The 17,471-nt window shown below is 39.7% G+C and overlaps 1 protein-coding gene across 1 annotated transcript in view; it reads right to left on the bottom strand.

Annotated features, from left to right (window-relative positions):
- The window catches only part of LOC149926310 (uncharacterized), a 105,342-nt gene that overhangs the window by 19,567 nt on the left and 68,304 nt on the right, over positions 1-17,471 (bottom strand). Inside the window, exon 7 of the mRNA XM_090157660.1 lies at positions 3,808-4,076. Within this exon, the coding sequence (XP_090013786.1) occupies positions 3,808-4,076 (269 nt within the window). The remainder of the gene's footprint in view (positions 1-3,807; positions 4,077-17,471) is intronic.

Below are 17,471 nucleotides of genomic sequence, written 5' to 3'. Positions count from 1 at the left end.
AAGACATTCTGTCTCTTGTATAGTTAGATATTGCCGCGTCCAATCTCCCAAATTCGTTGCCTTCGAAAGAATCTCTCTTGATCTTCATTTGCCGTGCTGCTCTTTATAAAACCGCTTTCTATCCACTGAAAACTTTGTCTCCTTTAGTAAAAGCGACAATTTCGACCATGTTGAATTAAAATCTTTATGTCCCCATAGATAAAATCATTTTATCAATTTCGACAAATTAATTAAGTTATTTCATAAATCTATACTTGTGTTCCATAAGTATGACAAACAAAATATTGACTAGTATATAGCGGGCTTAGTCGCCTTTTTGCGTCCGCTCTCACGAAATTCGTACTTTACACTTTCAAACTTAATTTTATGTATTTCGAAATAATATTTATATTTTTAACGTGCTATTTTTATGGTCAGTACCGTATAACCTGTTCTATGAATGTCCAATACTGGATAACCTCTTTTAATAATGTTCAGTACTGAATAACATGATTTATGTATGTTCAGTACTGGATAACCTGATTTATGTATGTTCAGTACTGAATAACATGATTTATGTATGTTCAGTATTGAATAACATGATTTATGTATTTTCAGTACTGGATAACCTGATTTATGTATGTTCAGTACTGAATAACATGATTTATGTATGTTCAGTACTGGATAACATGATTTATGTATGTTCAGTACTGAATAACATGATTTATGTATGTCCAGTACTGGATAACATGATTTATGTATGTTCAGTACTGAATAACATGATTTATGTATGTTCAGTACTGGATAACCTGATTTATGTATGTTCAGTACTGAATAGCCTGATTTATGAATGTTCAGTACCGGATAACCTGTTCTATAAATGTTCAGTACTGGAGAAGCAGCTCTACTTTCGATCAGAACCGTATAAACTGTGACGAATATTCAATACCGGCTCTACAGTTCATATAATGTTTTCTGACGAACCAGTATTGTACTCACTAGTTAAAAGAGCCAAACAGTCATAAAAAATTATTCGCCTAGTTTGACAAATTCCTGCTATGTTTTCCCACCATTGTTGCAACATTATCGTCACTCAGCGGTAACGCAATCACTCCCACCCCCCACTAATGCTCTTATTACCCCCCCGACAAATCGTCATCGGGTTATTCTCGCCTACAGTTGCTTTTTTCGGTCTCCCCCCCCCTTTAACGACTGCTCTAATAAAAACCCATTAGGATTATTACATCTACGGATGATTACGTTAGAATTCATTATATCCAAATTGCGGGGGGGAGATCATGCCTTTTTTTTGGGCTGGGATAAATCTATAAATGGGGAACTGCACCAAAAAATACCGGAAGATGCGAAATTGTATTAGGGCCCGAAAAAAAGATGACATTACCGAAAAGTGGGAGGGGAAACTGATGTAACGACTCTTACGCAGTCGACACGTCATCATGTGTTTTTATCGGCGGTGGCAGGGGCGTCAGATCTACTGGGGGTTTTTTTTTATCCAGAATGGTGCCCTGAAGTCAACCACCCCCAAATTAAATACAAGGTAAATAATCTAATATTGAGTCCGGAACTGCGCAATTTAAATTGGGTTTAAATTTGGAAATAATCTCACGCATTTTATTGTCAATGAGCGAGTTTCAATAATGACTGGCACATGTATGGTACTTTGACTTCAAACCTCAGCGTGACCTCGGTGACGTCAACTTAGGCTTCCCATTTGTTGTGACATCCGTATAGTTATTTTTAAAGACGATAGAATTGTGGCGGTGTGGTTATTGAAACTAGCTTATTGTTTTCCTAATATTGAGTAATTACCCTTTTTTATTTGTATTTAATATTTTGAAAATGGTGCCAATAGATATTTTATGTTTCGGTTTTTTTTAGAGCAACCTTATGGTGTCAGCCAAAGGCCTTAGACACCAAAAGCTATTATGAAGTTCTTATGGAAATTGAGAAATGCTATTTCACACTCAGTCAAATCTGCACTTCGGTATACTACCTACTACGATAGGAGTTTTCCCCCGAGTGGACGCGGTGAGTTATTTGGTAGAATGAATATCGCCCGCACCATTCGATTTTGAATAAGGCAGTAGGAACAGAAGCTCCTAGAGATATTTCACCCTAAAATGCAATTAACAGCGTTCCTAGCGGGTAAAACATGAACTTCGATGAACCACCATCGTACATTAATTAATTTAAATCTCGATTATCCGTTAAAGACTGTGCTATCATAAATTTCTAATTATCTTTCACATAAGCTATCGTCCTCACGTTAAGCGTGTGACGTCAATTCTATGGCACTCCACACAAAGCCATTGTTAATTATTTCATCGAAGTGACACACTTATGGAACATAATTACAGATATATGTTGATATCATCCAAAGCACTTAAGAGGGAAGATAGTACTACGGACTTCGCTCTAAATTCTAATATTTAATCCGTCTCAGTGTTAAATTATTGAGCATAGTTAAGAATTTAAGGGCGCACTTGATAAACGTAATGTATTCGTAGAGCTTCATATCCGAGAACGGCGCTTTCAAGTTCAAAGAGAATTCGCAGAATCTAGTTGAGCATTTTCGCCAATTGTAATTGTTGCGTAAGACGATACCGTTTTCGGCTCTCAGACGCATCCATCGCGGACCGCTTAGCAACGAAGATTCCTCAATTTGTTACGGCCAAGTTCGTAGTTGCCCTCTTTTCAACTACCCCCTCTTTTCTGAGTGCCACCCCCCCCCCAAAAATAATTAGTCTCATCTCTTAAGAATTTTTTTATTTTTCCTTTTACGTCTTGGGAAAAAAATTAAAAAAAACTCCCCCAACATTTGTGGTGTTACGTTATCTTCTAAAACGAGCTTGCACTGCCATCTATCTTTAGAAAATATTTAGCCCGGGCTCAGTCCCGCTATGTACGTAATACAGCCTACGTTGCTTAAATTACATCTGCATTTTTTACGTACAACTTTCAAAAGGGGAATGTAAGTAATACTTTCACGTACGGTGTTGTCGATGGCGACGCCTTACTGCGTACGTAACTAATTTAGCATTTGTACCAACAGGTTTTACGCAAGCTAGGGTTAAGAAAAAGGCGTAGCAGGGCTTCCAGACGATATTTTGTTTTAGAAATAACTTTAAGAAACTGGTATCTCTAAGCTATCTGTAGAGGGTTTTGATTATTACCCCTGCTTAGCAGACGAACCGAAATCATGCTCTGAAACATGCTCTTGTTATTTTGGTCGCTTCTAAGAACTTTGACTAACAACTGCTAGCATTCTTAGAACCCTGTCTGCAACCTAGGAGCAATAAAAGCAAGGAGAACACAGCTTGCCTTAAACACGTTAACACATTGTTGTGTACAAATTTCATTGGACGAACCTTTACGCTGAATGTTTTACGGACAGGGGGAAGACCATTTCCGAATTTTCCCCTTCCGACGACAGCAGCCAGTAAAGCGTCTAACCAATGAAAACTGTACACAATAAAATGCACGACTCTTGACGGGTTGCGTTCTCCTTGTGTGGGGTGCTGTGTTTGTTGCTCCGAGCTGCAACCATGGCAACTCGGACTCTATTTAAGTTTTTGCGTCTTTGGCAGATGGGTTCTGTGGGTAGGTTGTCTAGAGAAATAAAATGGCGCTGATTCTAATAGCGATTCAGATTGACCAATTGAACAATTTTGAAGCATTTAAACGTACTTGGTTGTTAAATGTAAGGTTAATCTTAATTAAGGTCTTGTTCAACTTTTTAAACGCGAATATGTTCTCAAATATATTTGACACAGCGCGTCGCTTTCATTTGAAACAAGGAATATTTACCTTGATGGGCTTCGTCCCTCTTCCTCTTGATGGAGTCCGAGTTAGGCGGGCCCCCGTTGGCGTTGGGGATGCCCAAGATGCCGTTGATGGAGTAGGAGGGCCGTTGCAGGGCCTGGGCCCCTTCGTGGGCGGGCGGCGCGTGCGTGATCACGGACGTCGTGTTGGAACTGGGCTGCGTCTGCTGCTGCACCGGCTGAGGACTGCTGCCGTTGGACACGTTGTGGTGGTGCACGTTCTTCGCCTTCTCGGCGGCCTTGTTGCGGACAATCCTAAACACGGAAACAAACAGAGAATGGAACTTAGTTCAATTTACTACGATTTTTATGCTTAAAACTATTTTTAGTTTGGAAAAGACTTAAACGTAAGGGTCATACATATATATATAATTCAGCTAGGTTGATACCGTAGACACCACTTTAGGCCCAAGTCATCGAGCGACTTATAATGCTTTTAAACAGGTGGTTACAACGCGTAGGAGGGTGGTGGCAAGCCCTTCAAGCCACGTGAGCCAACAGCTCCATACATTTACTATTACCTTTAACCTCTAAAAGTTTTTATTATGTTACTTATGAAGATAATAATGTATAGGGGTCCGTCATTTGTAAATTTTTCTTACGGGATTTTAAATCTCAAAGTGATTTCAGAAACCAGAATCTGATTTTGATATTTTAGAGCATGATTTTCGTGTTGATTTCTGTATTTTTTATTCTGATTTCCAAGATCATTTGTATCTAGAGTGTACGGGATTTGGAGCAAAGTCGAACCCGTCGAAGAATGTACATAATTTACAGTCCATATTTTTCTATAACCGAATAAAATGTAAATCTCGAATTTCTCTAAAAATCTAGATTTTTTCATATTATTACACCAAGGATAAAAATCCCGAATCTAGCAACAGACAACATAGGCAAGGATAATAGTCTAATTATCCGTAATCCCCTAAAGTATACGCGATAGAAAATTAAAATTCATTTGATAATTCGTTTGACATCATTAGTAATAAACCGTGCGAAGAAGAATATTTTAATTACGTAGTTTTGACGTGTCATTAGCGTCACTTTGTTTTTTTTTAATTTCAATAAAACGTCCAATTTGGTCGGCGCCCAAAACAACAAGCGTCCGCCGCCGATACATTTCGCGAAGTTGATACCTTTTGATACGCTCTTTCAAGCTCATAATGGTCTCTCACTCTCCTGGCGTGCGAAAAAAACAGGCCAAAGAGGCGCGTTTTAATTTGATTATCGGCGACGCCAAAGTGGATGTTCCGGCTCCACTCGCCCGTCGACCTTTTTAACGGCCACTTTCACGCGCCTATTTATAGATCAGACTGCGCCTCCGAAGTGAGATTTTATCCGTCCAAAGATCATCCTCGGCTGCGAAAATCAATGCGGAATTCGACGCTTCATAAGCTTCAGACTTCGCACGCGCCCGTTCGACACTTTCTTGGATAACTCGCGACTTTATAATCTGTTTAGTCAGACTTCATTTGATCCCCAGATGGTAATTGAAGGTTATTTGAAAGACATTTCACCAGTACCGTCTTCAAAATCTTCTAATCGTTCAAATCAGAAATTACAAATTAATGTAATCACGAATTCCTTTAATTAACAAATAATTGATACATTTAACTATGATTTAATCCATTTAACCACCATTTTTATATCCAGTTAACCAAGATTTCATCCATTTTACCACGATTTCACCCATTTAGCCACCATTTCATCCATTTAACCACCATTTCCTCCATTTAGCCACCATTTCATCCATTTAACCACCATTTCATCCATTTAACCACCATTTCATCCATTTAGCCACCATTTCATCCATTTAACCACCATTTCATCCATTTAACCACCATTTCATCCATTTAACCACCATTTCATCCATTCAGTCCCGATTTCATCATTGATAGAATTCTTTCAATCACAAAAACGATAACCATATATTTTTCTAATGACAGTAATAGTTCAATTCAATCTACATGTAGTTTCTAAACATTTTAGTAAATAATTTATCGTAAAACAGTATCTTTGGGTTCGAAAAATAATATCGCTTTTAAATTTACGGAGGTTTTCGCTTGGCACCCCGTTTTTGGAAAGATTCCCGACCGAGCGCCATTTTCAGCGGTAGCTCTTTCCAATTCGCAAAGGAGAAACTGCGAAAAATCCACTTGCTCAAAGAAATCAATAACAGAGCATCCTTCACCTCGAATGTTTTCTGTTTCCAATATTTTATGAAACGGTTTCTTTCATAACTTCTGTTTGTTTACCTCATTGAACAAGGGACAGATATTGCACAGTACCTCATTGAACAAGGGACAGATATTGCACAGTACCTCATTGAACAAGGGACAGATATTGCACAGTACCTCATTGAACAAGGGACAGATATTGCACAGTACCTCATTGAACAAGGGACAGATATTGCACAGTACCTCATTAAGTAAATTCAAGTCACGGAAGTAATTGGAATTGCGAGTATTGTTTGTGTTTTGTCCTAATGGGATACCTAACACTATATTAGTGTTTTTTTTTACGATATACAGGATGTTTCAAAAGGTTATGCAAAAAATGTTAGGCCTAAGGAGTTGTAGGGGTGAGTCGAGAAATATACCTGTTTGGGTCCCATTTTCCTACGATCAGTTAAAAGAGCGCCAGAGAGCTTCAAAGTGTGGCCTACTAGTCCCTGGAAGTAGGCTGCTACAAGCGCAAAACCAAGCAGCAGGAAGATTGCGAACATTAAGGTTTGGGTTCGTGTGATAGGTAAAAAACCAATCGAGGTAACCAGCGTAAAAAGGTAACTTATACAGTATTTAAAGTCCCTGCTGCTTGATTTGGCGCTTGTTGCAGCCTACTTCCAGGGGCTAATAGGCCACACTTTGAAGCTCTCTGGCGCTCTTTTCACTCATCGTAGGAAAATGGTACAAAAACAGGCATACTTCTCAACTCGCCGCCTACAATTCCTTACATTTTTTTGGATAACCTATTGAAACACCCTGTAGGATTTGGTGTAATTCAGTGACAATTTTGAAAACCGTAAAATAAAATATAATTTATACTAATAAAATATTATGTTTTGTACCAAATAATGTTTTTGGAATTTAATAATAAATATCTTCGTGGTTTGACTAAGATCAAAGTATGTTTTCAGATGATTCGAACTCGTTCGACCACATATCGTTTTCGTAATTTGAATTAAATCCTAGTTTTTGAGATGGCAAACTTGTCAAATAAAATTTGTGGAAAATTTCAGCGACATCTGAAAGTTTTCTGCTATTTTTTCCGAAGTTAGTTTTAAAAATATTGTTTATTGTACCTGGTGAAATATTCACAGTAGAATATTATACTACTTTTATTACCAAGAATATATTTCTTTATACTATGCTGTGTTTCAATCGTATCGGCAGTCGAAGGTTGAAGAGAAACAATTTAATTTTTCGTAACGGACAAATATTTTAAAAATAATGATCGTATCTCTCAGTAGATGGCGTTGGTGGTCACATTGACAACACCTGCGTTCTTCTATCCATTCGCTCGCGTTTCTTTGCTCGCCCGGACTGGCGTAGGCAATAAGGCTTTTTGTATACGGTTAGCTCTTAATTTAATTCGCGATACACTCGGAAAATACTAGATGCGCGACTCTGAATAATAAAGCGAGATAGTTCCGCGAGAGCGCCATCTATCGGCGGCGAAGAAAGGCGATTTTCCCGGTTGCCGTTTTTGTCGTACATAGATTTGATTCAACCCTCTCAGCCGCTGCGACCAAATCCGTGATAATTTCTAACAGCGTGGGTAAAGTCAGCGCGTAGCGAGGGCGGCCAACGAGATCGGATGAAACGGCGAATCAAGGCCGGGCTCGCTCGTTTGATACTTTCTGGCGGCTCCGACAGGGGGCGAAAAAGATTGACGGAGTTATCGAAGGCGTCTTGTAGCGGGGCGCCTTACCACCCAATCAAAGCGCTATTAAGCGCATTAAGTACGAAGGCGGCTCCCTCTGTGTGCCGGTGATGACATTACAGGAATAGGCAGACTCACTCTCTTTTGGAAGCCACGCCAAATGATATTAGGCGCAAACTTTCGGTCCTACTCTCGGTACAAATCAATTTATCCCCGTTCAGCTGGTTCGGGAAAAGTGCCAAAGCAGCCCCTCCACTAACCCCCGAAAGGGGGCACCTCGCCCCTATTATGCAGAAGAACCTTTGCACCTTCTTACTATTTATTCCGACGGATTTATTTTTCCGCTCTCGTTTTTCGGTAAAAGCCTAAAATAATGGGCCGCCTTCTCTAATTCGATTTCGAAATGTACAGGGTGTAGCTTCCACGCGTCACCCACCTCCTGCAGCATCGAGGAATTCTGTCCTCTCGAGCCATGACCTCAGACTCAGGGTTATCAAAACCCTTAAACGAGAAGCCGTCGACGTTTACGAAACCCCAGGTTCCAGAAGATGAAAATATACTAGTGTTGTTAATTTTCCGGAAAAATAAAATGCGGAAACGTGAAGCTCTTTCATTTTCTGGATCATGTACGAACTGGATGTAAAGAGCCGTTGAAGGTTTAAGTTAAAAGGCGCAATCCTTTTTAGCAGCTAGAAAGCGACTATGGCCAGAAAATATATCTTCCGTGCAGAAATAAAACAATTAAGAGGTCCATTTCCTGAGTGCTTTTACGGTAGATTTGATTCTCTCGATGGCACCACCGACCCCGACATCGCTATAAAGAAAGGCACCCTCGCTATAAATAAAAGGATGGCTGGCATCGAGGGCATCAGGGGTCGGGGTGGCCATCGAGAGTGATGTAGAGGCTTTGAACTTTCACGGAACTAAAACCGCTTAAGGGTCAATTGGGTGACTTCGTTTCGGGAGGAGGCTGTAAAGTCATTGTGAGGTCGGGGACCAGCCTTATCGCCAGGTACATTCGACTCGAGATGGCGGCAAGGTGGTCGTTTAGGGGCTCAACCCTCCCGATGGTTTTAAAAAGAGCAAGCTCGCCAAGGGCAGTTATTGGATGGCGAACCTCTTTAATGCCTCTAACGAGGATTGGGGACACTATACAGGGAAGAGCGTTTTACGTCCAAATAAATGGATCCCCCTTACCGGACGGCTCCGTTGATGTTAGTGACTAAGGCGCGGTCTGCGTACCCGATCATCTGTAGGGAGTATCGCGGTGAGTAAACGATCGCTTCGTATAGAGACCAGATGGCCTGAGGTGTTTTAACTCTTGCTGGAGAAGTCGTTTCGGATCAGTGGCATCGGGGGGGGTCAGCGGGGGTCTCGTTGTTTTGCTCTTCCACGACCACTTCTCTCAGCTTCAGTCTATTATCAAAACTCTTTCCACCGCCGCTACCATTATCAGATACTAGGTGGCGTTGTAATCGTACGCGAGTACTTAGCGTATGAATATGTCAGTTTTGTCGAGTGCTATTCCGTTTATCGGTGTAAATGTCCAACTCTTCATCATTTTTTCACGTGCTCCAATAATATTTGGCGCATGGACAGTTAAACCTAACCCTAACCTAACCTAAGCCTAAACTTAATATAAATTAACCGAATCACCGCGTTAACAATATGGGAACGAAAGGAATTGTGGGATTGAAGATGTAACTATGAGTTATGACGACCGCTTTGTGCATTAGAAATGACGTGAGCAGTAACATCGTAATAGTTATTTTTAAAACCGATAGATGGCGATGCGATTATTCCTTCTGGGTCATTTAAAATGCGGCTAAAACGTCCGAATAAAATTGTCTATAGGTATTCTATAAATTTGTAATCCATAATCTACTGCCAAATTATAAAAAAAATATATGGTGTCTATAAAAATTGGATCGATTTCATAAAGACTTTGAAAAAATCTAGAAATTTCAAGGATTTTTCTATAGAAATATTTTTGGAAAGTCTATAGAAATATTTTTGGAAAGTCTTAAGAAATATTTATGGAAAGTCTATAGAAATATTTTTGGAAAGTCTATAGAAATATTTATGGAATGTCTATCGAAATTTTTATTTAATATCTATAGAAATTTTTATGGAATGTCTATAGAAATATTTATTTAATATCTATAGAAATTTTTATGGAATGTCTATAGAAATATTTATGGAAAATCTATAGAAATATTTATGGAATGTCTATAGAAATATTTATGGAAAATCTATAGAAATATTTATGGAATGTCTATAGAAATATTAGTGGAATGTCTATAGAAATATTAGTGGAATGTCTATAGAAATATTAGTGGAATGTCTATATAAGTATTAGTGGAATGTCTATAGAAATATTTTTGTAAGGGCTATTATTATTCTTAGTTATTCTTAGCAGATCAGTTTGAAGGGTAGCTTTAAGGAATAAAGATATCCAAAGGACTAGATATGAAATAATGGTTTAGATACAAAAAAGATATATTTGTTCATTTTGGAGAATTTTTCGGAGTAAGAAGAATAGTTTTCAATATTGATCGAATGTGAGCGCGCCTGTTTATCATTCCGAAAGCCATTAACAACGAAGCGAGGCGGTTAATGAGCGAGATCAATTGGAACGGGCCCACGCCGCCCAGCTTGTTACAAAGGTCGAGGCGGAAGATTTCTTGGGTGTAAAAGTGGAAAAGACTACGGGTCCAGACTCAGGAAGTGCAGGATGGATGTACGGGGTGGAAGCCCGACGCGAGGGGAGAGGGAGCCACTTTGAAGCCTTGTTAGAAAAGAAAGAAAATTTCCGGGGGTCGGAGAGGGAGAGATAGGGCGAGCGACGGGGTACCGTCTGCGGCGGCGAGGCTCGGGGGAGCGAGTGGCCCCTGCGAAATGGCTTTCTCTTTAGGCTCTCTGGCCGAGTAATTAGAAGCCGTCAGTGTGAAATATGACGTGGCCGTAACACGTAAAGAGCATTTGGAGCAGCCAGCGCCCGACGAATACTTTCGTCACGCCGCGTGTCTCGGCCATTCTCTACACCTACACTCTTTTCCAGCGTCAGGACCTTGTTCGGATTTATTACAGAGATTAAACCCTAACGCCTGGTGGGAAATCACGGCTGTATTGTTTAATATCTAGGATAGTTTTTAACTCGAAGTTGCCTTAAAGGGATAATAAAGTAAGACGTTCGAGAATCAATGTTTTTGCCACTAGGAACGCTGTTAACCGGCGTTTAGGATGAAAGACTGTAGGAGACACTATTCCTACCAACCTTATGGGAAATTCGAACGTCCGAGAATTAATGTATTTGCCACTAGGAACGCTGTTAACCGGCGTTTAGGATGAAAGACTGTAGGAGCCACTATTCCTACCAACCTTATGGAAAATTCGAACGTCCGAGAATTAATGTATTTGCCACTAGGAACGCTGTTAATCAGCGTTTAGGATGAAAGACTGTAGGAGCCACTATTCCTACCAACCTTATGGAAAATTCGAACGTCCGAGAATTAATGTATTTGCCACTAGGAACGCTGTTAATCAGCGTTTAGGATGAAAGACTGTAGGAGCCACTATTCCTACCAACCTTATGGAAAATTCGAACGTCCGAGAATTAATGTTGTTGCCACTAGAAATGCTGTTAACAACGTTTAGGATAAAAGACTGTAGAAGCCACTATTCCTACCAACCTTATGGGAAATTCGAACGTCCGAGAATTAATGTTGTTGCCACTAGAAATGCTGTTAACCGGCGTTTAGGATGAAAGACTGTAGAAGCCACTATTCCTACCAACCTTATGGAAAATTCGAACGTCCGAGAATTAATGTATTTGCCACTAGGAACGCTGTTAATCAGCGTTTAGGATGAAAGACTGTAGGAGCCACTATTCCTACCAACCTTATGGAAAATTCGAACGTCCGAGAATTAATGTTGTTGCCACTAGGAATGCTGTTAACAACGTTTAGGATAAAAGACTGTAGAAGCCACTATTCCTACCAACCTTATGGAAAATTCGAACGTCCGAGAATTAATGTATTTGCCACTAGGAACGCTGTTAATCAGCGTTTAGGATGAAAGACTGTAGGAGCCACTATTCCTACCAACCTTATGGAAAATTCGAACGTCCGAGAATTAATGTATTTGCCACTAGGAACGCTGTTAATCAGCGTTTAGGATGAAAGACTGTAGGAGCCACTATTCCTACCAACCTTATGGAAAATTCGAACGTCCGAGAATTAATGTTGTTGCCACTAGGAATGCTGTTAACAACGTTTAGGATAAAAGACTGTAGAAGCCACTATTCCTACCAACCTTATGGAAAATTCGAACGTCCGAGAATTAATGTATTTGCCACTAGGAACGCTGTTAATCAGCGTTTAGGATGAAAGACTGTAGGAGCCACTATTCCTACCAACCTTATGGAAAATTCGAACGTCCGAGAATTAATGTATTTGCCACTAGGAACGCTGTTAATCAGCGTTTAGGATGAAAGACTGTAGGAGCCACTATTCCTACCAACCTTATGGAAAATTCGAACGTCCGAGAATTAATGTTGTTGCCACTAGGAATGCTGTTAACAACGTTTAGGATAAAAGACTGTAGAAGCCACTATTCCTACCAACCTTATGGAAAATTCGAACGTCCGAGAATTAATGTATTTGCCACTAGGAACGCTGTTAATCAGCGTTTAGGATGAAAGACTGTAGGAGCCACTATTCCTACCAACCTTATGGAAAATTCGAACGTCCGAGAATTAATGTATTTGCCACTAGGAACGCTGTTAATCAGCGTTTAGGATGAAAGACTGTAGGAGCCACTATTCCTACCAACCTTATGGAAAATTCGAACGTCCGAGAATTAATGTTGTTGCCACTAGGAATGCTGTTAACAACGTTTAGGATAAAAGACTGTAGAATCCACTATTCCTACCAACCTTATGGAAAATTCGAACGTCCGAGAATTAAGAAGATTTTGCTAAACATTGGGGGAAACTTTTGTAGTGGATAATCCAAGTGCAGATTTAGCAGCGAGTTGAAATAAAGTTCAAAATTTTCAAAGCCCTTCATATTCCTCTTAATTATGATGATTTAGTGTTAAACATTAAAATAAATGTAATATAATATATATAAACATACCACCTATCTAAATTCTAAACCATCTATAGCTTTTAAAAATGTTCGCAAATAAGTGAACTAATTTTCGCTTCTACGGTAACATACACTCGGAAGGCGGAATTTTTATCTACATTTTACAAGTTGGTGCTCGCTGATTAAATTATAGCCTAGATGGGTTTTATATAAAAAGACTCGCGCCGGTAGTTGAAGTAAATTAGAAGAGATGTTTTCCTTGGTTTCGAGGCTTGCCAAGTTGAGCAATTAAAAATCTAAAGTACATTCGAGGGCGGTGGTATCGCTTTCAAGCGGCCGAAGAGTAAATTTCCATAATTGAAAACATCGCGGCCAGATGGGAGTAGAAACGCACCCCCAGGAGCGAAAACATCGACGCTAAAGAGTGTAATCTGGCGAAGTGTCGGACGGAAGTGTGCCATGATATAAACAGCTGCGAGCTCGCCAATCTCTCCGGGGAAGTCTGCAAACGGCCTCTCACCTCATCAATGTATTGTGTACCTCGTCATCGTTTAAAAGCGAGGAGCCGCCCCCTCCCTCCCATCTCGCCGATTGCCACTTTTCAGTCACGTGCCCTATCTAATATCTGCCCCTTCAAAAATACCCTAGCGCCGCGGCTTAGCTAGCGAGTCCCGAAGCCTTTCCCGGGCCTTGGCGTCGAGTGTACGCTGAGCGATTCCCCCGACGGGAGATTTGGCCATTGTGTGTCGATCCTCTTCGAGCCATAATCTCAGTGTACATATGGGTTATAAAAACACTTTTATACTATTGGTGATATCGGGGCCTCTCGACTAATATTTCTCTAGTAGCCCAGGGATCAAGATTGAGTCGGGGTATAGTGGTGAGGTAATTAGTTTAAAGAGTCGCCATCTAGCGGCGCGTCCGGCCATCCCCCGAAAGCTTCCCTCCGCTGGGCTTTCCTTCTTTCAATTCCGCGCGTTATACGATCCTTCCCATAGGATAAGCGCCGGTGGCTGATGTAAAGCAGTTCGAGAGGGAAGGAATCTTATCTTCTTTCCCGTCGCGCACAGACCCCGTCCAAAAACTGAAACAGCCCAGTTTTCTGTTCAATTTAATTCAATTTTTAGACCCTGTTTCACCGCGGTTAAAATTACCGCGCTCTCGTCATATCTAGTTTGAATGACTCACGTTTCTGTTTTGCGTTGTAATTCGTATGGAATATTATATAATTCGTATTTCGTTATTTAGTAGATCGAATGTCTAAAAACGCCTGTAGAAGTGTTCCAACCGCCTCGCGCGGGTGCTGTACGCGTCAGCCCAACTTGTACTAAGGGTTCTGTATTTGAACTTCGTCATGTTTCAGTTTCATTGACTACGATTACAGACCTTTGATTTTATTTGAGTAGAGTATGATTAAATATTGGCACAGGTAGATTAAGTCCACGCTAAAAAACGTCTATGAGGAACGCGTAGGAATGTAAACGTAGCTTTCTTGTGCACAGACTGTTTATCCTACACGTTTACCCTAGCGTGGACTTAAACTTCCATTGTCCTATAATAACTTGCATTTGATTACGTCAGGGATCAGTTTAATATTTGCTTTGCCTACTTCTAACCACGAGTTTACTCAAAACTCGTTATTACAAAGTTTTCTATAGACTTTCTATAAATACTTATAAAAGTCTAAAGACGGTATAGTTTTCTTTTCCTATAGAATAACGTCTAAATTTAATTGATTTTTCAATGGCTATAGAATATTGACAGTAATTCCTTTTAAATAAACAGAAATGTGGGTCATTTATCTATAGGATTTTTATAACTATTCTATAAAATTTCTATAGAAAGGTAAGGGCGTGATAAATCAAATTTAATCGATTTAAATCGTAAAAAAATTAGATAACAATTAAAATTGGACTGAACCAGTTAATTTTATCAATGAATGCAGAATGTTTCGCTGAATTAATTTGGATTTCGTAGAACTCAAAACATTTGGTGTCCTACTGGTAGTAAAAAATGGTAAAATCACACCAACTAAAAACCCCTCTAGAGTCGATATAATCTAAAATACGGCATCTCTCTGTATTTTGATGGCAGCCACTTAATGGCTGGTAATCGACTTAAGCTTTCAGCGCCACGATTGTCCTAGGCCGGCGACGCGACACCCGATCAGCCCTATCGCAGCTAGCGGGGGTCTGCCCGTAAGCCAGGGCTCAGCCCTTTTGTAGGCACCCGCCGCGAGGGTGAGGGTGAGGGCTGACGAAAATACAAGCCCGCCGCCTGAAAACGCGTCCAGGGACTTGTAGGGCCGACTATACTCCAAGGGCCGCTCTCGAATAAGTGCAATTTCCGCTAACAGCGTCGCCCGATAACGAAGATTGTTTATATATAAAAAGAGGGGGGTTTCCGTGCCCCCTCCGAACCCCCCGTGCCCCTTTATGTCTACGCTCTGGCGTGAGGTCCCGAGGTCTGCCGTTATTGATACGTTGGAGCTACTCCCTGATGTCTCCTCCACAGCCATCGTTCTATTCTCGTTGTCTTGGACCGCTCCGATGCTTCGAGGGATTAACCTCCAGGGATGACTTACTTATGGGATTCGTGAAATTTCTGTTTACACCACTTAAGCTTCCGGCTTATATTCGCCCTAATATGAGTGCTATCGATGGATTTACACCGGTAATTGTTTATTTTCGGCACAGATTTGAGCTCTCTTAATAACAGACACTCGGAGATTGAAGTTAATTTAACTTCAGTATTTATTTTAAGTAGTGCTTGGAAAGTGGATAAGATTTGTAGAAACGGGAATTATTTTGGTAATTTCACCCTTTAGATATTCCGAGTGTTTACGTATACAAATTCCGGTAATAAAGAGTGTATTTCACCAATAATTTTATTATAATTATGTTTCCATATAGATTTTAGGGGTTTGATTAAATAAACTAGTCTGTTTATTTTAAATAAATTTTGAAATTTAATTAATTTTATTTTTGTTTGAAGAATATTTATAAAACGGTCTAATTATCATTTTCCTTAAACCCAGTGGTATTTATTTATAAAGCAAAAGGGATATAAATGTTAGAAGTTTCCGTAGACCACCATTTGTAATATGCAAATTATAAAGTACTTGAATTATTATTCCTAAAAACAAACAATTTTTCGCTTAAGAAAAATTGCAGCATTTCCGTTTTCGCTTTGTAAAGATTTGGGCAATTTAACAATCGAAATGACAAGGGCGTTGAGAGAATCCGCTAAGCCTCGTCCGTTATCTAATACTCTCCGCGCTTTATCTACTTTTTTAATCTACTACTGGTACGAGTAGATTTGTAGAGGGCAGCACAGGCGGGGAACTTCAAACTGCGGAAAACGCGGATCCCTCCCGCGTTTAATTTAATATCCATCCTTCTCGACAAATTTGACCCTCGTCGGGGATGAACGCCAAGAGATAATAAACTGTTCCCGCTCATCTCCGAGTTATCTCTGCTAATATCATTCTAATGGTTACCGGCAAAGGCCTATAACGAAATAAAGGAACTACTGTCTCCCCGCTCGGGATCCGTTTTAATAGAATCTCCATCTTTAATGGTAGAGATGTCGGGATTTTTTTAAATTGACGATTACAACCATTTTTCAGTCTTTTGTCCGGACGAACTGAATGCCCCGTCGTTTTTAACGGCTCTAATTAATAATTATTGCGACCGTTTCTTACAGAAATTGCCCGGCCATTCTTTTAAATGTTTTCCGTCGCAGTTATATCAAAGGCCCCTGGCGGCGCAGAGATCAAACGCTCTCTGACATTTTCAATTTCAAATTAATTCAAACTCTTTTAAAAAGATACGCGTTTTTATTTCCCAGAAAATGTAAAGTGGGTAGTTTTGTTTAAAAATTCGGTCTAGACATCTTTTTAATTATGCGGGATAAATTAGCTATTGAAAATGATTTCATTCGTCCGAGCGTTTTGAAAATAACTATATTGAATAGTAGCTTTTAGATAAAGCTGAGTACGCGACGACGAAATATATACGTTAAAAAAATTATAATGATTTCTATGTCAGTTTATTCACAATAGTTCGGCCGAGCGTTTAGAAAATAACTTCTATTCGTCAGGATGGAATAGTAGCTTTTAGGTAAAGCTGAGTACGCGACGACAAAATATATACGTTAAAAATTTAATTATTTAAATTTCAGTTTATTCACAATAGTTCAGCCGAGCGTTTAGAAAATAGCTTGTATTCGTCAGGATGGAATAGTAGCTTTTAGGTAAAGCTGAGTACGCGACGACGAGATATTTAAGTCGAAAAATAAGAATGATATCAATGGCAATTTATTCAAAGTAGTTCGGCCGAGCGGTTAGAACATAACTAGTATTCTTCAGGTTGGAAAGTGGCTTTTAAGTAAAGCTTGGTACGCGACGACGAAATACAAAAATTGGAAAATTATATTATGAAGACAGGTACGTTCAGATATTCTAAGCTCCATCTACGCATACTTTGTAGTGAAAAATCGTCTGCTTTAAATTTATCATAACACTCTTTCACGCCATCTATGATTACGTTTTGTGATTAAAATGCAGATAAACTTTTCTTACCATGCAGAGGCCATATTCTTAGTACCTGAATGCTTTCTTGACTATATTATATCTGTTACGTTAACCTGTAGTATGGTCCAATCACTCAATTCGTCG

This window comes from Leiobunum rupestre, chromosome 9 (assembly GCF_980474605.1).
Source record: "Leiobunum rupestre chromosome 9, qqLeiRupe1.1.hap1, whole genome shotgun sequence".
Taxonomy (NCBI): Eukaryota; Metazoa; Arthropoda; class Arachnida; order Opiliones; family Sclerosomatidae; genus Leiobunum; species Leiobunum rupestre.
This window is presented reverse-complemented; position numbering and strand designations above follow the sequence as displayed.